The sequence below is a fragment of the Balaenoptera ricei genome, chromosome 20, assembly GCF_028023285.1.
Source record: "Balaenoptera ricei isolate mBalRic1 chromosome 20, mBalRic1.hap2, whole genome shotgun sequence".
NCBI lineage: Eukaryota > Metazoa > Chordata > Mammalia > Artiodactyla > Balaenopteridae > Balaenoptera > Balaenoptera ricei.
Genome location: NC_082658.1, coordinates 50,401,442 through 50,428,045, shown reverse-complemented (window position 1 = coordinate 50,428,045; position 26,604 = coordinate 50,401,442). Strand labels below are relative to the sequence as shown.

The following is a 26,604-nucleotide window of genomic DNA, read 5'->3' as shown; positions in this document are numbered from 1 at the left end:
CCTTTTTTTGTTGTTGTTAATGGTACTGCCACTCATTATCCCAGTGACTCAGGGTGGGAAGATTGAAGGTCAATTTTAATTTTTTTCCCTTCACAAGGTCTTCAAATCTGATTAGCTGCAAACTGTTGTGGTTTCCCTCTGTAATACTATTCCTATTTGTCCTTTCTTTCACATTTTCACTGCTATTCTATTACCTTTTGCCTGTATTATTGTAATAACCTGATAATTCGTGCTGCTCTTTAATTACTGCTATACAATATTTATAATCTTTTTAAAGAATAACTATGATGGTGTCATCCTCCTCGCAAAATCATCAAACAATAGCTTCCTTGCGCCCACTGAGTAAGGTGCAAACTTCTCAGCTTGCCATCCAGGGCTCCTCATAATTTTGTTCCAAGCTTTTTATTCCACATTTATTGCAGACTTTACCACACGGCATATGCTTTAATTACCTGAGCTTTAGTCTTGCAACACATACTGTATTGAGTACAAGGTGCTGCGAATCCATTGGGAAGCAAAACAGACCAGGTCCTTTCCCATTCCTGCCTCCTGGATCTCAATCTGATCTTGGACCTACTCTTCTGCACCTTGCACTCCAGACCAGGCTCCTCTAAGAACTTCCCTGTTCCTACCCATGGTGGGCCTAAAGGGGAAAAGGAGGCTGCGGGAGAGGAACAGGAAAAGATTGCAAAGTGCGAAGGTGAAGTGTGAAAACTGCAGCCTTCCTTCCCCTATGAACTACAGCAGGGCCCAACTCTTTATCCCGGAGTTAAACGGGTCTGAATAAGGGCCAGGACTGGGCTTGGCTGAGAAAACGGGGCAATGGGAGAGAAGGTGGTTTCAGAGAGGAAGGCTTGCCATTTCAAAAACCGTTACAGCCTCTCGTTTCTCAGTCCGCAGTCCAGGCTCTCCTGCTCACTCTCTCCTGGAGCGGTCCAAGCTGGCCTCACCCGGCCTCCCTCGCTCCCTCGTGGCGCTCTCCCTCCCCGCAGTCGCAGTTCCCGCCTAGAGCAGCCGCTGAGCCCACGGAGGAGGGGCGTCTTGCTGGTTACAGCCTCTTCGGGCGCTTAGCTCGCGGACCCGCCCCCCGCGCCAGTTGCCAGGGAGCGGTTGCCATAGAGCTGAGCAGTTGTCCGCGTGCGCAGGCGGAAGTCCCGGATTGAGGCGCCGCCATTTTTGCTGCCCGGGCGCGGAGCGAGAGGCTGAGAGTTGGAGACGCTATCCGCTTCCATCCGTCGCGCAGACCCTGCCGGAGCCGCTGCCGCTATGGATGATCGGGAGGATCTGGTGTACCAGGCGAAGCTGGCCGAGCAGGCTGAGCGATACGACGGTGAGTTGGCGGGGCAACGGGGGGCTGGAATTCTCGGACCCTATGCCGCCGCCCACAGAGGCCGGGAGCAGGAGACAAAATGGCGGCATCATCTCCAAGCCTGGCCCGGGGACGTGGATTCGGGAAGCAGGAAATGGCCTCTGGGCTCCCGGAGCGGTAGGAGGCTCAAGGCTCAGGAATTTGACCCTTTCGGAGTCCTCAGCTGCAGACATTCGCGAGCCGAGGAGACCAAGGCCATAGGGTGGAGGAGTTGGTTGTAAAATGGCGGCTGGGGGGAGGGCGAGTCCCGGGGCGGGGGCGGGGGAGGAGATGGCGGGTGCTGTCTCCGGGCGAGGAATCCCCAGGGGAGTTTCTGGGCCGGTTTTGGGACGTGGTGAACAATTTGGTGGCGTGATGAGGGAAGAAACACCCGCCACATGGGGAAGAGTGGCGACTGGGCGCTGTAGCGCGGGCGCCTTTCAGGGAAATATGGCGGGTGGGGGCGGTGGCTTTTCCCCGGAGGCCCAAAGTGGGGCGGCGGCTGTGGAGTCTCACAAAGGAGAACCCTTGCGAGCGGAGGGCTTCTCTGGGCTTGTGGTGGGGGGCCGTCTTGGATGAGGGTGGGGAAGGGGGGAGAGAGTGGGAATCACTGCAATTCATCCTTGGGCGGAGGCTAGCTGAGATGCTATGGTCGGATTTCCTTCCCTTAGGCCGGCACACCTTGTAGCGGGGTTTTTTAGGCTTTCCGTTCAACCTCGCCTTTTTCTAGGGAGGTCTAGAAAAATCTCTTTCACGCTCCCTGTCCTCAGACTTATCCCAGAGAGCTCGAAGTTTCTGTAATCATTTTCTGGCTCCATAAGTTGTGGGTTCTGCTGGATAGAACATTGAACAGGAAACAAGGAGATCATGACTCTTAGTCTCTTTTCCATGCCTGTGCTTCAATCTACCGGTATTTAAAAATGATGACTTTCCTGTTTACACGCAGCGTTATGACAGATGGAAGGACCTGTTGAAAAATAAAGTTTTTTCATATAACGTGTAGTAACTATTTTGGTTGACTCCCCTGGCTTGGAATGCGTGTTCGTACTTCACTGGGGATATTCACTTATCCCAAAGCACTCAGCAGAGACTTGGGTTTTTGTATTAAGAATATAAGGGATCCCAGCAGATCCTGTTTTCTTTTCTCCAATTTTAATAGACGGCTTTATGTACAGATTCGAACAGTTCTTCTTTGTTCATTGCTCCTTTGTCCCTAAAGGTGCTATAGTCATTTTTCAGAACTTTATCGAAGTGGCCATTGTGTCTGTTTGCTCAGTCCCAAACTGCTGCTTTTTTAAATTGCCCCTCCCGGCCTGGGTCCCTCCCTCCCCCCATTTTGGACCTAGGTATTTGAATTACCCCCACATCCGTTAAACTAGTATTATCAAAACAAAAAATCATATGTATGCTTTTTGTGTTTTTAATGCTGTTGTGGGGTGAGACATGGTTGGAATCAAGTGTCAGTGATCTTTAGATTTTTCTTCATTAAACCATTTATTTTTCAACATGCTGTGTGGGAACCTTGCTTTCCTTGAATGCCTGTTTAGTCATGTGAATAGCCTCAGGGCTAGTCCCAGTGTGTCATCATACATTAGGATTCAGGAATTTGAAAATTAGGAGAAAAGACCTCGAACTCAAATTCAGGAAAGATCACTAAATTTCGTTTTGTAAATCCTTAAATTGCCGTTTGTATTGAACAAGATTTCTGTTGGGAGGGGGAGGGGAATAAGATGGGGAAATACAGCTCAAGGTCAGACTTGTCTTTATTTCAGCGTTTAAAAGTCAAATAAATGTAGGTGTGCTTGTAATGGAAGTTTTTTTCTTCTTCCCCTCTCCTGCCCCAAATAGGTTCCCCTCTTAATCTACCAGTGCCCTTGGGAAGAAACTCTAAATTGTATTTGAATGTTTTTTGTTCTGTAGGGATTTAGGCTTTGAGTAAACCTGCTGTGATCACCAGAAAGGACATGGAGGAAGGTTTTTTTAAGAACTTGTTTTAAAAACTGATTTGGAAGCTTGTGATTGTAGCTTCCAAGTAAGTGACAGTTTAGTGTGAAAATCATATTTTTGGAATTGGGTGTTGAGGATTTTTGACCAAAGGCTTAATTGGTTATTCAACACAGGACTATAGAGCCACATCCTTACCGTTGTTTAAACATTAGGGTTGTCCTTCAGGATCTAAGGGTGGGGGGTATATAGGATCTCCCAGGTGGAGAGGATCTCTTGTGACCTTTGGGCACAAAATTGGGAGGGATTCATTGGAAAGGAAGAAGAGGAAAATAGTCATTAGGAATCATCCTCTACCTTTGTCCACTCTTTTATTGGGTGCAATAATTCAGTTTTGTTTGTGGTCACAAAAAAATGACCCCATAGTTATAGTTGCCAAACAATTTATCAGGTATGGGGAAGGTGAAGAGTGCTTTTGATGATTTGGTTTGGTGTAGTTGGATATACATATTGGCTTTTTTCCTTGTTCTTGCAGTACCTTTAGCTTTTATCTTGCATGTTATGTTGAACCTAGTACTTAAACTTTTTTGTGGCATCATTTAACTTTGTCCTGGGGAATTGGAATCAATTGATGCAGATTATTTAATGGTACTGGAGGACGAGCTAAGCTGTGTTCAGGAAAAGGACAGTTTGGTGTTGCAGATGGGAAATATTGAAGTTTGGGGCTAGGACTGTTCACTTTGAAGATCAAATCTAGCATCTTATCATGTAACAACAGTAGTCTAAGGGATGGTTTTTATATTATTCATAACCATATTAAGCAAGCCCATCATCTCTTAGCATTTCTGAAGTCTTAACTTCTCATGTATATGAACCATATTAGTATGGGAAAGTGGGGAATATAGAGGGGGGAAAATGAGTAGTTTCTACATTTTTTGAGAATAGAGCGGTCAGCATAAGCTACATTTGGGTTGTGGGGTAGTGCTGGTTTTGGCCTTTTTTCACTTTTCTTCTCCATGTGATGATTAGCTCCACATGAGGTAGGGGTAACATTTTGATGGTCGTGTTTGATTCAGTCTGTGAACGCAACACCAGGAATGCATCTGTTCTGTGTCACTTGAGAGCTGTCCTTTTAAGACACCAGAGCCTCATCTCTGGCTTATTTTGGTAGTCAGTGAGGGGTGGGGGGCACCCACCCCCACAAGGAGTTTTGAATTAGCTCCTTAATAAACATCTTGTTAAGAAAAAAAAATGGATGAGAGTAAATTGACTTTAGTAATGAGTTTAAAAGCACAGGTTAATTATCAGTTCTTTGACTATAGGCCAGTAATAATTTTTATTGTTGCTATTTCACTTAATGCTGAAATTAATTGCTATTTCAGTTAATGGAGTTAACTTTATTGAATACATTTCTTTTCTCCTACCTAAACATAAGCAGAGTTGGATAATGCAATTAAAAAATTCCTCCTACAAGTAGCTTTTGGTCTTTGTATTTAAGGTAGATGCTCTTTTGTGTATACTTTTGTGCATATATACACAATGTATTATTCAGTGTACTTTGTTGGCTTACAAAACTATAGAATATAATGAAATCATGAATCATTGCAATTTGAGGTGGTGATGGGGTAAATTCTTACTGTGGACATTTCTAGGACATTTCTAGGCACCCTTTTCACCTTTGAATTCTAGTATGGGGAAGAACACAGATACTAAACTGAGCAAATTTTGGATTCATTAAGTACAAGCTAACCCACTGAAAGTCCATACGAATAAGCAGGCTTTTCATAATTGTTTTATAGCTTGGTCAAGGGAATATGAAATATCTTAAATTTCTTGACTTTAACCTGGTATAGCAAGTGAAATTTCAGCACAGTGAATTAATGTATCTAATTTTACAAATGAGTTTCAAATACTTTAAGAAGCTGATCTGAAAGCATGATTTTATTTTTTTTTAAAGGGCTGTAAGGCTGATTTTCCAGCAATTTTTTAGCCTTATATTTAAGTAAAGTGTATTTAAACAGTAATGACAGGCATAGGATAAAGGTTAAAATTTTAAACTTTATGTTATATAATTTCATATTTATATAGAACTTCACATTTCACAGACCACTTTCAGAAAATTTTTTACTTATTTCATGTGATATTGAAGTAGGTAATGTTAATTCCATTTTATGGTTCAGGAAAGTGAATTTGAGAAGATTTAGTGATTTATTTTATTTTTTTTAATTTTCCTGTATCACATGATTAGTTGGCAAGTATATGGCAAAGCCAGAACTTGTCTGTCTGATGACCTTTAGACTGGTACTCTTATTTCTCCTGAGCCACTCACAAAAGACCCATGTGTAACTAAATCAGATGGTGCCTTGTGGGAGGAGGGGTATACTTATTTTTTTAGCAGTTACTTCACATAATATGTTTTGGTATTTATGACTTGACTCATATCCATTGTAAATAGATAAGATATCTTCATACTTGTCTAAAGAAACCTCTTGTTTTCTTTCAAAAACAAGGCACAGTGAATGAAGTTAGAGTGATGAATTTTAGGTAGTCTCAGAGTGTGTTTGTATTTAGGTTTTTTGCTTTATCACAATTTCTATATTGGGATATAACTTAATGCCATAAATTTCTGTAAAGTACTTCTAAAACGTTTCTGCCCCTTACCTTAGTCTTAATGAATGCAGCCCTTAATGATACAGTTATAAAAATTTGAGGGGCAGGGAGGTTGGCAAATGATTCTCAAGTGTTCCAAATAGTAGCCTAGCTAGCTGTCAAGCAGAATCTATTAAGGGGTAGTGGGGAACAGAAACAAGATTGTTTTCACGGTTTTTGAAATGGTCAGTTAACAGTTTGATACAGTTAAATACAGATACATCCCAGTTGACAAATTGGTTTGCCAAGATAACATTACTTTGAGCTCATTAACTAAATATTCATGCAAGTCACTCTCCTAGGAACAATTTCAGAAGCTCGTTTAAGTTTACTAAGTTGTAATAACAGCTGCCATAATAATAGAAGGGTCATCATAATTTATTCAAGTCAGGATACCTTGAAATGAAGGGGTGCCAATTCATAATGGTGCTGAAACTACAAACTTGCCCTATGGTCGTCCTACTTAAGCTACTAGTTGTCTCATTTAGAAAGTTTCCTAGGCTCTGTCCATCCCTCTACCACCAAGATATCTTAGATCTGAATCCCCAGAATATTGGTTTTTTTCTTTCAAATGAAGTTATTATTTGGCAGAACATAAGACAGATCAAAGGCAAAGTGAAAGCTTTCCTCCTCTCACTCCCCTTTCCCCCAAATGGGAGCTGGAAACGTCAAGAATACAGTAGTTGCTGAAAATAGAGCTTACTGGCATACTAACTAGTCAATCAGACTGATGGTGTCAAAGCCAAGTATGTTGGTTTTATGTATGTTTACCTTGAGCTAGATCTGTGTTTAAAAATACTTGACTTAGGTGCAGACCCTTAGCAGCAGGGTCTGTCTTAAGTTTAGAACTTTCCAAATAATATTTTTAAAGTCTCACCCACGTCTTGTTATGATCATTATGTTTAGAACACTGAATCCTGAATAGTTTAGAAAACGTATGATCATGATGCTGGTTTATCTTTTTGAAATTTAATCTTGAATTTATTGCCCTGCTTCCAGTGATCGATCCATCATAGTAGCTGGGCAGATCTGTCATTGGTAGGCTTCATTTGTGATCAGGACAGGATTTTATCTAGCTAAAGCAATATAAAATGTATTAAGCCCTTTTCTTCACATATAAAAATTTGGAGGAGACACGTTACTATGAATAAGAATTAATGACTTTTGGACTTCCCTGGTGGCGCAGTGGTTAAGAATCCGCCTGCCAGTGCAGGGGACACAGGTTCGAGCCCTGGTCTGGGAAGATCCCACATGCCGCGGAGCAGCTAAGCCCGTGCGCCACAACTACTGAGCCTGCGTTCTAGAGCCTGCGAGCCACCACTACTGAGCCCGTGTGCCATAACCACTGAAGCCCGTGCGTCTAGAGCCCGTGCTCCGCAAGGAGAAGCCACCGCAATGAGAAACCTGGGCACCTCAACGAAGAGTAGCCCCCGCTCACCGCACCTAGGGAAAGCTGGCACGCACAATGAAGACCCAATACAGCCAAAAATAAATAAATAAATTTATAATAAATAAATAGTTACCTTGTTAAATTTGCTTGTTAGGAAGTCAGAATACTTAAAAAAAAAATGACTCATACTTTGGTGGATGTAATGTAGTGCAAAGGCCTTGGAATCATCTGGATTCCTTATCTGTAGATTGGGGATTAATGATATCTACCTTGCTTGCTAATTTCAAGGGTGGTTATGAAGTTGTGGGGTTTTGTAAACTGCAAAGTATAATTATCAGGTAGTAGTATTAATTGTGAAAACTTCCTCTTACCCATTGTCGGAGATGAAGTAAATGTTTTTGCTGTTGATCTACATTCATATTAGAGGATAACGTACCTTTTTTGAGTTATTCTGAGCAAGTGTATTCTCATGGGTTTAGTGTGCAAGTTACATTTGCATAAAGGTTAGTTCTCAAAACAAAATCCTTAATCTTAACTCATCTGTAAAATTGCATATCCAGAGGATGAAGGTTGTCCAAATTTATTCCCAAGCAGTATAACCTATACTTTGGCCATGTTGAGGTATGTAGTACTTGATTTTTTGGCTGCACCTTGTGGCATACAGGATCTTAGTTCCCTGACCAAGGATGGAACTTGCGCCCCCTGAAGTGGAAGCGCGGAGTCCTAACCATTGGACCGCCAGGGAAGTCCCTGGTATGTAGTTCTTCCTTTTTTCTTTTTAAATTTATTTATTTATTTTTCGTTGCATTGGGTCTTCGTTGCTGCAGGCGGGCTTTCTCTAGTTGCGGCGAGCAGGGGCTACTCTTCGTTGCACTGCATGGGCTTCTCATTGCAGTGGCTTCTCTTGTTGCAGAGCATGGGCTCTGGGCACGTGGGCTTCAGTAGTTCTGGCACTCAGGCTCAGTAGTTGTGGCTCTTGGGCTCTAGAGCGCAGGCTCAGTAGTTGCGGCACATGGGCTTAGTTGCTCCGCGGCATGCGGGATCTTCCTGGACCGGGGCTTGAACCCATGTCCCCTGCATTGGCAGGCGGATTCTTAACCACTGCCCCACCAGGGAAGCCCTAAAATTTTTTTAAGGCTAGACTTTTTTTTTTTTTTTTGGCCGGCTGTGCAGCTTGAGCTATCTTAGTTCTGCAACTATGGGTCGAACCTGGGCCCTCAGCAGTGAAAATGTGGAGTCCGAACCACTGGACCACCAGGGAATTCCCAAGGCTAAAAATTGTTTTACTCTTTTTTAAGGGAAAGTATGAGTTAATTTTAGAGTGAGAGGCTCCTCTGTTTAGGCTGGTGCATGAAGAAGAAAAATGGTACATATTTGAGTGTCAAGATTATTGTGTTTTATTTATTTATTTATTTATATTTGGCTGTGTTGGGTCTTCGTTTCTGTGCGAGGGCTTTCTCTAGTTGTGGCAAGCGGGTGCCACTCTTCATCGCGGTGCGCGGGCCTCTCACTATCGCGGCCTCTCTTGTTGCGGAGCACAGGCTCCAGTCGCGCAGGCTCAGTAGTTGTGGCTCACGGGCCCTGTTGCTCCGCCGCATGTGGGATCCTCCCAGACCAGGGCTTGAACCCGTGTCCCCTGCATTGGCAGGCAGATTCTCAACCACTGCGCCACCAGGGAAGCCCAAGATTATTGTGTTTTGAAAAGCCTTAGTATTCAGAGTATGTACCAGGCACTGTTCTAGACAACTTGGGATGCACCAGTAAACAAAACAGACAAAAGGTCTGTTCAAGGGGCTTATTTTGCAGTGAATGTGTAAATGCTTTTAGAATTACTTTTCTGTTAGTATGTGTAATTAAGAGTTAATTTGAATTAGTAACAACAGTGGTGTTTGGTACAATGTAAGGCATTATACCTGGTGCTGGTCCCTGTCCCATATCAAATTCTTTCTTTATTGACTACTAGTGTTAAGTGGTATTAACAAACAAAAGTTTTCTCAAAAAATTATTTTCATTGACTCTGTGATAATAAAACCCTGTAACAGTACCATCTGCTATTTATTAAAAACTATTCCAGGTGCTTAACATTCTCTCAATCCTCAAAAACAACCCTACAGAGTAGGTATTTTATTTATTTATTTTTATTTATTTATGGCTGTGTTGGGTCTTCGTTTCTGTGCGAGCGCTTTCTCTAGTTGCGGCAAGTGGGGGCCACTCTTCATCGCGGCGCGTGGGCCTCTCACTGTCGCGGCCTCTCTTGTTGCGGAGCGCAGGCTCCAGACGCGCAGGCTCAGTAGTTGTGGCTCACGGGCCCAGTTGCTCCGCGGCATGTGGGATCTTCCCAGACCAGGGCTCCAACCCGTGTCCCCTGCACTGGCAGGCAGATTCTCAACCACTGCACCACCAGGGAAGCCCTCAGCCATTTTTGACCTACAAAAATGATCATTTTATATGATTTAACGTAATGTTAAGTTGTGGTTGGAAGGCCTGGAAGATGAGGCTTCAGTATACCCCAAAAGGCATCAAGCTTTTAAGGAAGCACCAGGATTAATGAGGGACTGTGCACGAATACTTTCCCTCAGAGGCTGGTTTAGCTTTTTTACTTACCTTACTTGAGTTGACCTATTTTCACTTTGTAGGTCTGTTCTCTGCTTTTTTTTTTTCTTTTCTCACAATAATGGATTCAAATTTGCTGTATTTGCAATTCTTTTAATACAGCACTTTCAGGGTCACTTTGGCATGATAAACTTCTCTTAGAACTGTGTGACATAGGGACCCCAGATACTTTGATCATTTTGGAGAAAAGGTGCTGCATAAAATACTGTTTTTTCTCCCGAATAACATGAATGGAATTTCATCCTTTTTTGCTAGTTGTCAGGATAAAGAGAATGTACAAGGCTGCTACCCTCATTGTTCTTTCCAGAGGAGAGTTGGTCTCAGTATTATACTTTACAGTTGGTAAAATGCAGTTGTAAGAAAATGTTTGGGTTTATTAGATTATGTAGTATTAATATGGTTCCTTAAGTGTAACCAGTAGAATCCCATTTATTAATGTGGAATTTTTCTTACTGTTTTATATTTTAAATTACTGTTGTCTTTCTGCTTTCCCCTTATGCATTGTGAGATTCTTTGTTTCTAGCTTTGAAATCTTAACTAGTGCTTATTCCTAAACCCCCTGGCTTTTTCACATGGCCATTGAAGATGTTCACATGTTATTTTATTTAATCAAGGAATAGAGAGATTATGGGACTTCCCTGGGGGCACAGTGGTTAAGAATCCTCCTGCCAATGCAGGGGACACGGGTTTGAGCCCTGGTCTGGGAAGATCCCACATGGCATGGAGCAACTAAGCCCGTGTGCTACAACTACTGAGCCCGCGCTCTAGAGCCCGCGAGCCATGACCACTGAGCTCGCGTGCTGCATCTACTGAAGCCTGCGCGCCTAGGCCCCATGCTCCACAACAAGAGAAGCAACTGCAATAAGAAGCCCGCGCACCACAACAAAGAGTAGCCCCTGCTCCCCGCAACTAGAGAAAGCCCACATGCAGCAATGAAGACCCAACACAGCCATAAATAAATAAATAAATAAATAAATTTATAGAAAAAAAGGAATAGATTAAACAGTATTGAGTAGAAGAAAAATACCACTTTGTAATTTCTTATTTATTTATTTTTGGCTGCATTGGGTCTTCGTTGCTGCTTGTGGGCTTTCTCTAGTTGCGGCGAGCAGGGGCTACTCTTCGTTGTGGTGCGCAGGTTTCTCATTGCGGTGGCTTCTCTTGTTGCAGAGCACGGGCTCTAGGCGCACGGACTTCAGTAGTTGTGGCACATGGGCTCAGTAGTTGTGGCTCGTGAGCTCTAGAGCACAGGCTCAGTAGCTGTGGCACACGGGCTTAGTTGCTCCGAGCATGTGGGATCTTCCCGGACCAAGGCTCAAACCCGTGTCCCCTGCGTTGGCAGGAGGATTCCTAACCACTGTGCCACCAGGGAAGCCCTCCCACTTTTCTAAAAAAAATATTTATTTTATATTTGGCTGCGTCAGGTCTTAGTTGTGGCATGTGGGATCTTTGGTTGCAGTGTGCGGGCTTCTCTCTAGTTGTGGCGCGCACGGGCTCTGTAGTTGCCCTGCGGCATGTGAGATCTTAGTTCCCCCGAACAGGGATCGAATCTGCATCCCCTGCATTGGAAGGCGGACACTGGACCACCAGGGAAGTCCACAATTTTCCCGATTCTTTTTTTTAACTACAGAAGCTAAAATTAAATATAAAAAAGTTAAACAAGTACAGCCCTATCAAGTAAAAAATACTGACAGCTACTCCAACCTGCCGGATGTAACTGTTGTTGACAGTTTGAATATACTTTTAGAACTTTGCTCAAGTGCCAATGCATGTATTCACAAACATACCTTGTTTTACTGACTCTAATGTTATTGATATAACATGCATCACACTAATACAGAAGAATGCTAAATGCATCATGACATGCCACTGACTAAGAGAAATCTGGGTTTCAGAGATGTTAATGTAAAAAAAAAGTGTCCTAAAGATAGATACATATTTATAGTATATACACATAATGTACTGCATTCTTTCATAGAAATCACATTATATATGTTATTCAGCCACGTGCCTTTTTCCTTCAACAAAACATTGTGAATATAAAAAAGGTTTTTTAAAACAAAAATTGGGGACTTCCCTGGTGGTGCAGTGGTTAAAAATCTGCCTGCCAATGCAGGAGACACGGGTTCGATCCCTGGTCTGGGAAGATCCCACATGCTGTGGAGCAGCTAAGCCCATGAGCCACAACTACTGAGCCCACGAGCCACAACTACTGAGCCCACATACCACAACTACTGAAGCCTGCATACTTAGAGCCTGTGCTCCGCAACGAAGACCCAACGCAGCCAAAAATAAATAAATCTATTTTCAAAAAAATTGGACCATTTCAACCAGACTAACATAAAAACTTTTAAAATGTCTGGTTTGTTCACCTATGTCAGTCTACCTTTAAAGAAGAAAACCTTCCCAAGGGATTTTACTGTGCAGCCAGGGTTGAGAAACACGGGAATAGATCGTTTCTCAAAGCCTTGACTAAGTCACTGAGGGTGCTTATTAAAAATTAAGGCATTTGCCACGGAGCAACTGGGCCCGTGAGCCACAATTACTGAGCCTGCGCGTCTGGAGCCTGTGCTCTGCAACAAGAGAGGCCGCGATGGTGAGAGGCCCGCGCACCGCGATGAAGAGTGGTCCCCACTTGCCGCAACTAGAGAAAGCCCTCACACAGAAACGAAGACTCAACACAGTCATAAATAAATAAATAAATAAATAAAAGAACGTGAATTAAAAAAAAAAAAATTAAGGCATTTGATCAGTACTCAAATTTAATACATATCTCCGGGTATACAGCTAGATTTGACTAGATGACCTTGTAGAGCTCCCTTCTTGGAGGCTGTCTTAGCTGTTTTTTCAGCAGTGAATTGCCAGAGACCCTGAGTTGGAGAATATGGGAAATTCTGTGGCAATATTGCATAGTTTTTTGTTCAGTTTTTTAAAAAAAGGATCAATTAACTAATTTTTGAGTGGTGCTGCATACTTTGAGTGTGGACCTCTTACTATTTTTTCCCTTCATTTACGTAGTTCATTGATTTCTGTCGCTTTTCCCTGTATCTGCCTCTGTATTTTCATATTATGTTTTTTTAAAAAATATATTTATGGTGCATTGGGTCTTTGTTGCTGCATGCGGGCTTTCTCTAGTTGCGGCGAACGGGGTCTACTCTTCGTTGAGGTGTGCAGGCTTCTCATTGCGGTGTCTTCTCTTGTTGCAGAGCACGGGCTATAGGCGTGTGGGCTTCAGTAGTTGTGGCACGTGGGCTCAGTAGTTGTGGTTCATGGGCTCTAGAGCGCAGGCTCAGTAGCTGTGATGCATGGGCATAGTTGCTCCGCAGCATGTGGGATCTTCCCAGACCAGGGCTCGAACCCGTGTCCCCTGCATTGGCAGGCGGATTCTTAACCACTGCCCCACCAGGGAAGCCCCCAGAGGTCTTCTTTAAGTAGAGATTATAACAGGAGGGTTGTGATGGTGCGTGGGATTTCTCCTTTTTCATTAAGCCCCCAGGTGATGTCTGATGTTCCTGGTCTGTAGACTACACTTCCTGTAGCAAGGATTATAGACTATGTTCTTCAAGTGCAACTTTGTCTTAGTTTGAGTTTCCCTAGAAGTGGACCCTAAAGCAAAGATTCAGGAGCCAATGATTTACTTTGTTGGGGAAGTAAACGTCAGTTGGGGAGCGAGGGCCAGCAGATTGTCAATAAAGGTGTATTATCAGGCTAACTACCACTGTGGGCAACTGTAACTGAATGACCCTGGAGGAACTTTGAGAGCCATTGTCAAGCATATGTTTCATAGCCTTCTACTGGAAAAAGATCCCATCTGTGACTTTCATAGCTAGAGAGAAGTCAGGGCCTGGCTTAAAAGCTTCAAAGGACAGGCTGACATTCTTATTAGGTGCTAATGCAGCTGGTGATTTGAAGTTGAAGCCAATGCTCATTTATTGATTTTTTTTCTTAAATTTATTTTATTTATTTATTTATTTTTGGCTGCGTTGGGTCTTTGTTGGTGCGTGTGGGCTTTCTGTAGTTGCGACGAGTGGGGGCTACTCTTTGTTGCGGTGCACGGGCTTCTCATTGCAGTGGCTTCTCTTGTTGCGGAGCATTGGCTCTAGGCGTGTGGTCTCAGTAGTTGTGGTGCTTGGGCTTAGTTGCTCTGCGGCATGTGGGATCTTCCCAGACCAGGGCTCGAACCCATGTCCACTGCACTGGCAGGCGAATTCTTAACCACTGCGCCCCCAGGGAAGCCCCACATTTATTGATTTCTGAAAATCCTAGGGCCCTTAAAAATTATGCTAAATTTACTCTGAGCTCTGTAAATGAAACAACAAAGCCTGGATGACAGCACATCTGTTTACAGCATGGTTTATTGAATATTTTAAGCCCACTGTTGAGATCTACTGCTCAGAAAAAAAGATTCCTTTCAAAATATTGCTGCTCATTGACAATGCACCTGGTCACCCAAGAGCTCTGATAAGATGTACAATGAGATTAATGCTGTTTTCATGCCTGCTAACACAACATCCATTCTGCAGCCCATGGATCAAGGAGTAATTTCAACTTTCAAGTCTTACTATTTATGAAACATATTTTGTAAGGCTGTAGTTTCCATAGTTAGTGATTCCTGTGGTGGATCTGAGTAAAGTGAATTGAAAACCATTTGGAAAGGATTCAACATTGTAAATGCCATTAAGACCAAGTTCACTGTTCTTTATTTAGCTTATTACTGCTTCAAGCACAGTGTTAACACTTCTCTAAGTGCTTACATCTTCTTGGATTCCTGTTTGTTTGTTAAGTCTTAAAAGAGGCAAGCAAAGAAAAGGATTTTAACATATTGTTGAGTTCCTATTACGTGCCAGGGAGTTTACGATGCAATCTCATTTTAACTCTCGTGTGATGGGTATCTTCCAAGTTGTAGGTGAGTAAACAAGTTCATAGAGGTTAAGTGACATAGGTCAAATAGCATGTAAATGAATATCTAAGCCAGAATGAAAATCTAATCTGCATCATTCTGGCTATAAATGTGGTTTCCTACCATGCCGTTTCCCAAAGTGTGTGTGTCTTTTGGTCCACCTAGTAACAGTACAAGTGATATGTAGATATGACAAGAATAGTAAAAATGTTACTGGAATAAAATATAAGACCTCTTTAGAGAGGCTTCCCAGATCTCCTGTTTTGTTTCAGCATCCTGTTCATTTCATATAGTACTCAACACAAAGTGTATTTAGATGTCAGATTTATTCTGTCAACTTTAAGCCATTTAAACTTTTGCTTAAAGAAGAATCCCAGGGACTTCCCTGGTGGCACAGTGGTTAAGAATCCGCTTGCCAATGCAGGCAATACGGGTTCAATCCCTGGTCTGGGAAGATCCCACGTGCTGTGAGGCAGCTAAGCCTGTGCACCACAACTACTGAAGCCCGCGCATCCTAGAGCCTGTGCGCTGCAACTACTGAGCCCATGCACCGCAACTACTGAGCCCACGTGCTTAGGGCCCATGCTCCACAACAGGAGAAGCCACTGCAATGAGAAGCCCGCACACTGCAACTAGAGAAAGCCTGCATGTGCCGCAACAAAGACCCAGCACAGCCAAAAATAAGTAAAAAATAAAAAAACAAAACAAAACCCAGGAGTGGCTTCCAAATCTTGGCCAAACTGTTTACTCAGATTGCATTTTAAAATAAGTCTTCTTGGGGGCTTCCCTGGTGACGCAGTGGTTGAGAATCTGCCTGCTGATGAAGGGGACACGGGTTCGAGCCCTGGTCTGGGAAGATCCCACATGCCGCAGAGCAGCTAGGCCCGTGAGCCACAATTACTGAGCCTGCGCGTCTGGAGCCTGTGCTCCGCAACAAGAGAGGCCACGATAGAGGCCCGCGCACCGCGATGAAGAGTGGCCCCCGCTTGCCACAACTAGAGAGAGCCCTCGCACAGAAACGAAGACTCAACACAGCCATAAATAAATAAATAAATAAAAATTAAAAAAAAAGTCTTATTAATATATGTAAGATACATCTCAATATTTTGTTGGTTTTAACAAAGTATAACTAGTGATTACTATAGCTTTTTATCTCTCTAGGAAAATATGTGATATAAGTCTCCTAAAGCTACAAACATCAGCTTTTAACTGTATTTTTAGATCCTTTCCACATTATTTACTGTTGGAATTAAAGTAGTTAAGAATTTTTTTTATTTATTTTTTTTGGCTGCGCCGCATGGCTTGTGGGATCTTAGTTCCCCAGCCAGGATTGAACGTGGGCCCTTGGCAGTGAAAGCACTGACTCCTAACCACTGGACCACCAGGGGATTTCCCAGTTAAGAATTTTTTAATAGATTGACTCACAATTTTGAGTAATGTAAAATCTTAAATTGTGTTGTCGCACTCAGTGATTTGGAAGCACACTCATACAAGTGCAAAAAACATTTTAAAGTGATGGCATCACAAACTTTGTGCAGACTTAGGCAGGTGAATTATTAGTGATGAAACTAAATTGTCGAATTTGGCAGGGATTTAATGTTCAACAGCCAATTTAAGTCACGTTAGTTTTCTGAGAATGTTTTGTAACCAGCTTAATCTGATGGGCTTATGAGAGTATAGCTCTGTCAAAAATCATGTTCTGTAGGGATCATATTGAATTTCTTTTATTAGCTGACAATACCTGCCCTTAAAATTGTCCAAATCAAATTTCTTTTCCATGCTTTATGGTACAGAATTATTGGTGCCAGTGGAGTATTCGTCAGTGTGACAGAGAAAATGCATAGTTTTAGAAAAAATTTGGTTCTTACCTGTATATTCCTAAATATTAAGTCATTGCTACCAAGAGATACGACTCTTTTAGAAATCTGTAAGACAGGATGGTGATTGTCATTGGGTTATCCATATGAATTGATTGTTTAGTGGTTGTATAAATTTTGCTTAGCTGATAATTTCACTCATTTTTTGGAGGTTGTCTAAGTCCATCAGATCATCTGAAAGCAGCATAACACCTGGACATTCACATAGGTAACTTCCTGTAGAAATGCTCTCATTGATTTCATGAGATCAGAAGTATCTGAGTGAAGACTGCTTCTCTTGTGTAAATCTAGTCAAACGTTTTCTGTGACTTCCTTTTTACGTGAAGATACATATGGTAAATTCCTCTTAGGTTTAGTACCTTGGAAATATTTTCTCCAACAAACTTGCATATTTCTTGTTATCAAATACAGGAACAAAATTTAGCTTGGGACATTTTATTTTATTTTTTTTATTTCTTTTTTTTTGGAGTTTTTAAAAATTAATTTATTTTTGGCTGCATTGGGTCTTTGTTGCTGCGTGCAGGCTTTCTCTAGTTGCGGCGAGTGGGGGCTACTCTTTGTTGCGGTGGGCGGGCTTGTCATTGTGGTGGCTTGTTGTGGAGCACGGGCTCTAGGCATGTGGGCTTCAATAATAGTTGTGGCACATGGGCTTAGTTGCTCCGCGGCATGTGGGATCTTCCTGGACCAGGGCTCGAACCCGTGTCCCCTGCGTTGGCAGGTGGATTCTTAACCACTGTGCCACCAGGAAAGTCCAGCTTGGGACATTTTAAGTTGTTGCTTCAATTGTCATTAACCATAGACAAAATTCGTCGTCTGTGTTAATTAATTGCCCATAATTCCTATGCGTATCTGTGATCTTACAAGTAATGTCTGGTTTGATAGCCTTTTTTTTTTTTTTTTTAATAAATCTTAGTGTGGTTTCATTGGGGTTTTTTTTTTTTTTTTTTTAAGCTATATTGAGACACTATAGTGCGCCCTCCCCCCTTCTTCCAACTTCTTGTACTTGGGCAACAGCAGGGTCATGTGAGCTGTTTGGCCAGTGAAATGTGAGCAGAAATTGTATGTGTAACTGTGTACACGTAAGTCCCTTACATACGAACTTGTTCTGTTCCGAGAGCGCGTTTGTAAGTCCAATTTGTTACTAAGCCCAACAAAGTTAGCCTAGGCACCCAACTAACACAGTTTGCTGTATAGTACTGTACTGTAGTAGGTTTATAATACTTTTCACAGAAATAATACATAAAACAAACAGTACCTTGAAAAGCACAGTAGTGCAGTACAACAGCTGGCATACAAGGGCTGGCATCGAGTGAACAGGCAAGAAGAGTTACTGACTGGAGGAGGGAGAGGAGGTGGGAGATGGTAGAGCTGAAGGATCATCAGCAATAGGAGACAGAGGGCAAGCTGCAATTTCACTCACACCTGACGTTGATGGCACAGGTTCTGGTTCCTTGATGGATTCAATTCTACCTACGCTCTTGAAAAAACGACCCAGTCATGTCTGGGTAGTAGCTCTTTTTTTCTCGTCGTAAATGACACCGTAGGACTGGATTGCAATCTGAACGGCTGCTGCAGTACCGTTCTACGTTTGGGTCCTGTGCCTCAAAAAACTAAAAGTGCCTCCTCAAGTAAAATCTCCTTGCCATTTCCCACATTGTGAGTCTCTTTGATTCTTCAGTTACTGCTTCTTTTGTCTCTCTTCGTCCTTTCTGTGGGTCTCCGATTCCATCAGGTCTTCATTAGTAAGCTCCTCATGTTGCACGCAAGGAGTTCAATGAAGTCATCCTCTTGCAGATCTAGCTTGAAATAAAGACACTATACTATTGTACTCTATACAGTACTGTAAAGTACACAAAAGCACAACCACTTGTAAAGGTTGCATGCACGTGGCAGTGTACTCCAGAAAGGTGAACTGACTTAGGTGATTGGACATGCTAACGCATGTTCGTATCTTTGAAAGTTCACAACTTGAAGGTTCGTATGTAGGGGACTTAACAGAGACAGTGACCAACCCTTTCCTGATTCTTCTGTTTCTTCCCTTGCTTCCTTGACTAGAGAAGCCTCAAGTACCGAACTGTACAGCCCCAAGATGGTGAACTCTCACAAACATTTGAGTGAGAAAGAAACCTTTGTTGTGTCAAGGCTCTGAAATTTGGTGAATAATTTGGTTCCCAAGCTCACCTGTCCTATCCTTTGGGAATACAGAATTATCAATCACAATTCAGAAAAGGTTGAAAACGTGTTTACTGTTTCTTGTACTTTCAATTGTGAGATATTAAGTAGATTACATCCAGGCCTCTCTGCTTTCCAGAATCTTAGGGGAGGCAGAGCTGTCTCAAAATTATATGCCAGCTTTTCTAAAGATCATCCTTTGGCTGGTATGTTAAATATGTGCATGCTATATGAAGGACATTTTGCTTTCATGGCATGCCTCAATATGAATGAATCATTAAAGGGCATAACACTTCCCCCTTCTGTGCACACTAAGTCTCTGGTGGATTTCCTTCTTTTCATTCCTTAATTTCTAAACCATATCTCTTCAGAACTAAGTATTGAGATTTTAAGGGAGATATTCATCACATTAAGCTCTCTGGCCAGCCTGAGCTCTTTCATCTTAAGCCTTTTAGTTCTCCCTTTGGTCCTCAATCTAGTTATTCTCTACTGTTGCTGGCACAAGTCTGGTTTTCTGCTTTTTATTCATTTGGGAACTCCCCCACCCCCCTACCCCAACCCATGCAAACATCAGGTTTTCCTTTGCTGCTGTACTTATCTTCCCCACTTTTGACCCAGAAAACACAAATATTTTTTCTGTGTATGGTACAAGAGACATTCACCTTCATACATCCCAGCTTTCAGTGTTTGGAAATGTTCCCAAAATTTAAACTTCTGACACTGGGGCATTCCCTGGCGGTCCAGTGGTTAGGCCTCCACGCGTTCACTGCAGGGGGTGCGGGGTTGATCCCTGCTCGGAGATCCCGCATGTGGTGCGGTGCGACCGAAAGAAAAAAAAAAACAAGTTTTTTCTTCAGCAACTGGGAAAATACTTCAAGATATTTGTTCTCTTCCTTTTGCTGTTCTCTTCTAGTGCAGAATGGCTTTCTGTGACGGTGATTCTTTTCTCTTTATTATAGTATTATCCTTATTTGAGGTTTTTAGTTATTTTGTAAAGTGTCTCTAAGATAATAGTCATGTGATAAAGTGAAAAACTCAGTGTGAGGGGAAAATGGTGCTGTTATATTGAAAAGTATAGTTTTTACACTTCTATTTTAACAATAGATCTTTCTCTTTTGAAGAAGTACTCTCATTTAATATAAATACTAATATATCTTGGGGGAGGGGTAAAGACTTCTCTATATGTCAGTCCAGATGTATGCATATAAAATATATTCTCGGGCTTCCCTGGTGGCGCAGTGGTTAAGAATCTGCCTGCCAATGCAGGGGACACGGGTTTGATCCCTGGTCCCAGAAGATCCCACATGCTGCGGAGTAGCTAAGCCCGTGCGCCACAACTATGGAGCCTGTGCTCTACAGCCTGTGAGCCACAACTACTGAAGCATGTGCACTCTAGGGCCCGCGTGCTGCAACTGCGGAAGCACGCACGCCTAGAGCCTGTGCTCCACAGTAAGAGAAGCCACTGCAATGAGGAGCCTGTGCACCGCAACGAAGAGTAGCCCCTGCTCAACACAACTAGAGAAAGCCCGCGGACAGCAATGAAGACCCAATGCAAACAATACACCCCCCCCCCCCACACACACGTATGTATGTATGTATGTATGTACTGGGACTTCCCTGGTGGCACACTGGATAAGACTCTGCACTCCCAACGCAGGGGGCCTGGGTTTGATCCTTGGTCAGGGAACTAAATCCCACATGCATGCCACAACTAAGGAGCCCACATGCTGCAACTGTGGAGCTCGTGAGTCGCAACTAAGGAGCCTGCCTGCTGCAACTAAGACGTGGTGTAACCAAATAAATAAATATTAAAAGAAATATTGTAACAAATTCAATAAAGACTTTAAAAATGGTCCCCATCCAAAAGAAATTAAAAAATATATATATATTCTGATAGATCCCAAACTAACAATTTCAAACAACCATGCCTGATAACTAATAATTGGTCTAGAGAGATTTTTACTGAGGTGATTTTTATCATTTCAACAAGGTGAATTTTACAGAGAGTTCTACAATTTACAGAGGTACCTTGGTTTTTTCCCCCTGGCTTTTCCCATGATACTTCTGCATCACCCCTGAGATAACTTTGCATTGTTTCCATTTGACATAATGATTTGGGAAGCTTGCCTTCATGCAAGCCAGAAATAAATTTATTGTCTTAAGTTCTTCTCATGTTGGGTCTTTGGAGGAGTTTCTTTTCAACAGTCCCTACTTAACTGAAGATTTTATCAATACTATCATCATCATGTCTGTCATCTGGATTACTTTTCATTGAGAAGGGGGGACTACAGAGTTTGGGACAGAGCTACTTAGTTCATCTTCATCGTGTGTGTGTGAGAAAATACACATAACAAAATTTACCACGATCATTTTTTTTTAAACAGTGATACATATTTTTTAAAAATTATTTATTTATTTGGCTGCGCCAGATGTTGGCTGTGTTATGCGGGATCTTTGTTGCGGCATGTGAAATCTAGTTCACTGACCAGGGATTGAACCCTGGTCCCCTGCATTGGGAGCTCAGAGTCTTTTTTTTTTTTTAATTTATTTTTATTTATTTATTTTTTTTAGCTGTGTTGTGTCTTCGTTTCATGCAAGGGCTTTCTCTAGTTGCGGCAAGCGGGGGCCACTCTTCATCGCGGTGCGCGGGCCTCTCACTATCGCGGCCCCTCCCGTTGCGGGGCACAGGCTCCAGACGCGCAGGCTCAGTAATTGTGACTCACGGGCCCAGTCGCTCCGCGGCATGTGGGATCTTCCCAGACCAGGGCTCGAACCCGTGTCCCCTGCATTAGCAGGCAGACTCTCAACCACTGCGCCACCAGGGAAGCCCAGCTCAGAGTCTTAACCACTGGAGCACCAGGGAAGTCCCACCACGTTGATCATTTTTTAGTGTATAGTTAAGTGGTGTTAAATACATTCACATTTTTGTGATGCCATTACCATCCATCCCCATGATTCTTTCCATCTTGTAAAACCGAAACTGTATCCATTAAACAGTAACTTCCCATTGTCCCCTTAGCACCTGGAAACTAACATTATACTTTCTTTATGACTTATTTAAGTATCTCATATAAGTGGAATCATGCAATGCTTGTGTTTTTGTGACTGGTTTCTTTCACTTAGTATAATGTCCTTACGGTTCGTCTATGTCGTAGCATATTGCAGAATTTCCTTTTTAATATTCCATTGCATGTATACACCTACCTTTTGCTTATCTCTTCACCCGTCAATGGACACTTGATTGCGTCCATGTTGTAGCTATCATGAATAATGCTGCTGTGAAAATATCCAGATATATCTGTTCAAGATCCTGCTTTCAGTTCTTTTTGGTATATACTCAGAAGTGGAATTGCTGGGTCATATGGTAATTCTGTTTTCAGAATTTTTCAAGGAACTACCATACTGGTTTATGCAGCAAATGTACCATTTTACATGCCCACCAACAGGGCATGGGGTCCAATTTCTCCACATTCTTGCCAACACCTGTTTTCTGGTTTCTTGATAGTGGCCATCCTAATGGGTGTGAAGTGGTAGATGATCTTAGTCTTTTAAATAAAGGATAGAGCTAGATTTTTTTCCCCCTTGATTGTCTTGCTCTAAATGCACCCTAGGAGGCTCTTGATTGGGAATCAAATCTGGTTATTATTTAAAGTGGCACTTTTGTATTCTCTGTTGTAGATTGCTTTGATGGGCTTATTTCCTACCCTCTCCTTTTTTTTTTTTTTTTTTAAACATCAACCAGCCACTTTTCCATATGAAAGACAAGTTATAACCCTTCACATTCTTTGTGCCTTTTCTTGATAATGTATAGCAGATGAATTGGTAAGCCTTCTAGACTACAGTATACCCAGTTCTCAGAATATCCCCAAATGCCTTGACTTCTGTAGTATGAAAGAGTTTTGGTCTTCTTTAGTCATTTCATGTACAGAATTCAAGATCAGATCATATAATACTAGATACTTCGTAAGGCCCTAAGATGCCATAGTCTTGTTAATTGGGTATATTATTTGAATGTACTATAGGCATTTAACTGAAGTTTGATAACATAGGACACCTATACTGAATTCCCCTTTATGTATTTAATGAACAGAATTCAGACCTTCAGGATGATTCTTTGGGTCTCAGAAACTTCTTTAGGGACAGATAATAGCTAAATTTTCTACAAAATAAAATGGGCTGCAGAAAAAGGGCATATTGAAATTGCTGAGAAGGGACTATAGAATCTCTTGTTCTATCTAGCGGGGGGATCCTTAAATAGGTTTCATTTATCTGTGATATAGTCAGGCCCACCAAAATATATTTCTCAATCTCTATTAACATAGTTCAGTTTGCGTTCTTCATTCTTTCATCAAATGTTTGTGTGCCATTTATATCATTAGATACTGTGCTTTTCTGGGAATAGGGAGATAAAGACACAGTTAATGCCCTTTTAGGACGGTAGTATTTGATGGGAAGAAAAACACTGATCCTCAACACAGAGAAAGGAGTATGAACATGGGTTGGAGAGCACAGTAAGGCTTTGCAGAATAAGAACTTGATCCAGAGGAATGAATAGTGTCCTAGACAAAGAGGAAAGGTCATGGGTCAACTGATCAATCTTTACATAAAGCAAACCCAAGACCTCTCCAGGACCTTGAGTGACAGAACCTTTTTAAGGCAGTGTTTGATTCTGTGGCCCTTTTCTGTCCTTGGGGTGTTTGCCGTTAGTGTTTTTGGACTTAAGAATTTGTTTCTGTGAGCACACTACTTGGAAAGTTAGTTGAATGTGGTGGTTAAGAGGGAGCTCAGGCACTTAAGTTAGATTGTCTGGGTTCGAATTCTGGTTTTACCACTTAATAGCTGTGTGACTTTAGGCAAGTTACTTTTTCAGTTTTTTGTCTTTAAAGTCAGAATTATGTGTTCTGACAGCCGGCAGACATTTTTTTCCATGTTCAGAGAAATTATGGTCATGACCCTGTATACTTTGGTAGGAGGTACATGAGTCCTATCATCCAGTATAGAGCCCGCTTGTTTTCCTGTGACTGATTCTGAACAGTTTGCCTCCATCCTGAGTCTGACTCTTACTAGAAACTGTAGGCCCCCCTTTAGATTTTGTACTCTGTCTTTATAAAATTAAGACTATTGGACCTCAGCAGAGACCTGTTTTACCATCTGGCAGGGACAGTCTTGGGAGAATCAAGTTTACTGGGATGTTGTTTACTGTTAGTGGCATGGGAGCATCTGCTCTCTACTAGGCATTGGCAGTTAAGGTTTTTGAAGATAATGTTCTGGGAGGTTAACTTGTAGGGGGAAGAAGATGTAAGCAGGAATAAACCACATTTTAATGTATTAAGCGTGTATGTCTGTTGTCATTGAAATCATTTATCTTGCATCTGTTCTTATAAAAGCAAACGAAAGGATCCCCATACAGATGAATTCAAATGTTCAAATCTGAGATAATATGATTAAATCAAAGCATGACTGTGGAGTCAGAGTGCCTGTTGTAATCCACTGAATTTGTGATTTTGAGCAAGTTTCACCCTCACAGTTTTTAGTTTCCTTTTATAAAATGGGGATAATACTGGTACCTACCTCAAAGGTCTGTTCAGATTCAGTGTCTGTTCCGGTGCAAAGCATTTGGAACAGTGCCTACCGTGAGGTGTTTTATTTGTGAATGAGTTTATCGAAGCAATGTGTAAATAGTTCAAAGAGCAAAAACCAAGAACTAAAGCTAAATTAAAGTTGGAGTGCAAAACATTTGACTCTCCTGGCAGGATAGTCAGTAACAAAAAGAAGCAAGCTGGTTTAATGTAATGGATGTCTAACTAGGCTATTATCACTCAATGAAGGAGAAATGACCTGGAACGAAACAAGCTTAGTATTTGGTTAAGATGTCCTTTGAGTTGTGAGGATTATATGTTTCAGAGTTTCTGTAACAGTGGTGATTTTCAGTCAGCTACCTGTTGTCCCCAAACTATCAAGAGTCCCAGAAATTATATTTTATTGCCCAAAACTCATGTACCAAACTGCGCATCCACAAGTAGTGATTTGACCATGAGTTGCAGTTCTCTGGTTCATAAATTGTGATCATATCTGCTGCAGATAGATTTGACAGCCTTCCGCCATCTGAGAAATGCTGAGATTGCATTGATAAAATAGTTGCTGCAATAATGATTTCATGAAATACTAGTGTTTGAGAAGGTTATGTGAATATAACTGGTGTTAGTCCTCTGCTGATGGAGGTTTTAAGGGTGTGGCTGGTCTAGAGTTTTGGATAAATTAGGGTTTTCACATACTTTTGGGGTATATTATAGTTAGGATTGTGTTTCTGTTGCTGGTGTTAAAAAAAGGATAAGGATGACACCAGTGTTATGAGAATTTCTTTATAGTCATAATTTGTACAGATTGGTACAAAGCACTGGTTGTAGAACTTTTAGCTCTTTTCTCTTCTGCTTCAGGCTACTACTATCCCTTAATCTAGTTCCTTCAGGAATGAAGAAATTCTGAAGATAAAGGGCTATGAGGAGTAGTTTGGCTTTTAAAAGTAACTACTACAACTCCGTAATAAAAAGGCAGATAACTCAAAAATTGTCATAACATCTGAATGGTATTTTCCAGAGAGCATACACAAATGGCCAGTTAGCATATGAAAAGATGCTCAACATCATTAGCTGTCAAGGAAAGGCGAATCAAAATCAGAGATAACCACTTCACGCCCACTAGGATGATTATTAAAAAAAAAAAAAAAGGAAACGTGTTGGTGAGAGTATGGAGGAATTAGAATCCTCCTCTATTGCTGGTGGAATGTAAAAATGGTGCAGCCCCTGTTAAAAAGTTCAACAGCTCCTTCCTCAGAAAGTTATCATATGACCCCACAGTTCCACTTCTTAAGTATATATTCAAGAGATTTGAATGCATACTTACATGAATGTTCATAGTAGCATTTTTCATAATAGCCAAAAAGTGGAAAGTCAACTCAAATGTCCATTAACTGATGAATGGATAAGTAAAATGTGGTTAACACTTATATACATTCAGTAAATGAAGTGTCGATAGATGCTGCACTATGGCTGAACCTTGAAACATGCTAAGTGAAAGAAGCCAGTTACAGAAGACAACATACTATATAGTTCCATTTATATGAAATGTCCAAATAGGTAAATCCATAGAGATGGAAAGTGGATTGGTAGTTGCCTAGGGCTGAGGGATTTGGGGATAAATGGGGAATGACTGCTAATGTGTATGGAGCTTTTCTTTTTCGAATGATGAAAAATCGATTATAGTAATGGTTGTGCAAATTCTGTGAGTATACTAACAACCACTGAATTGTATGCTTTAAATAGGTGAGTTGTATGTGCATTATAGAGCAGTAAAGCTGTTATTTAATAATAACAGATAACTGCTACTTTTCTATTTGTACCACAGTCTTTTGTGCATTGTTTCGTGGCTTTTTCAATGAAGGGAATTATATACTTAATTGAAGCTGCGATAGTAGAATATCATTGAGTATTTAAAATATATTTCTCCCCTCACATTGTAAAACTATTATATGATCATTGCTGAAAATTTCTAGAGCACAGAAAAATGAAAAAAATCTGTCATCTGGAATAGTACCCAGAGACATACCATTGTTAAACTTTTAGTGGTATTAGATATTTGGGTAAAGTTTTTCCATATGTAATGTTGCAGAGCTCTACAATTTAAAAGAATTATGGTCTTTTTTTGGTGTAGC

General features: G+C 41.6%; 1 protein-coding gene across 2 annotated transcripts in view; it reads left to right on the top strand.

Annotated features, from left to right (window-relative positions):
- The first annotated feature begins 1,155 nt into the window (after positions 1 to 1,155).
- YWHAE (tyrosine 3-monooxygenase/tryptophan 5-monooxygenase activation protein epsilon) overlaps positions 1,156 to 26,604 on the top strand; it is a 40,110-nt gene continuing 14,661 nt past the window's right edge. For both annotated transcript variants that reach the window (XM_059906774.1, XM_059906775.1), the window contains exon 1: positions 1,156 to 1,330. In XM_059906774.1, coding sequence (XP_059762757.1) covers positions 1,267 to 1,330 — 64 coding nt within the window. In that variant the 5' untranslated portion in view covers positions 1,156 to 1,266. The remainder of the gene's footprint in view (positions 1,331 to 26,604) is intronic.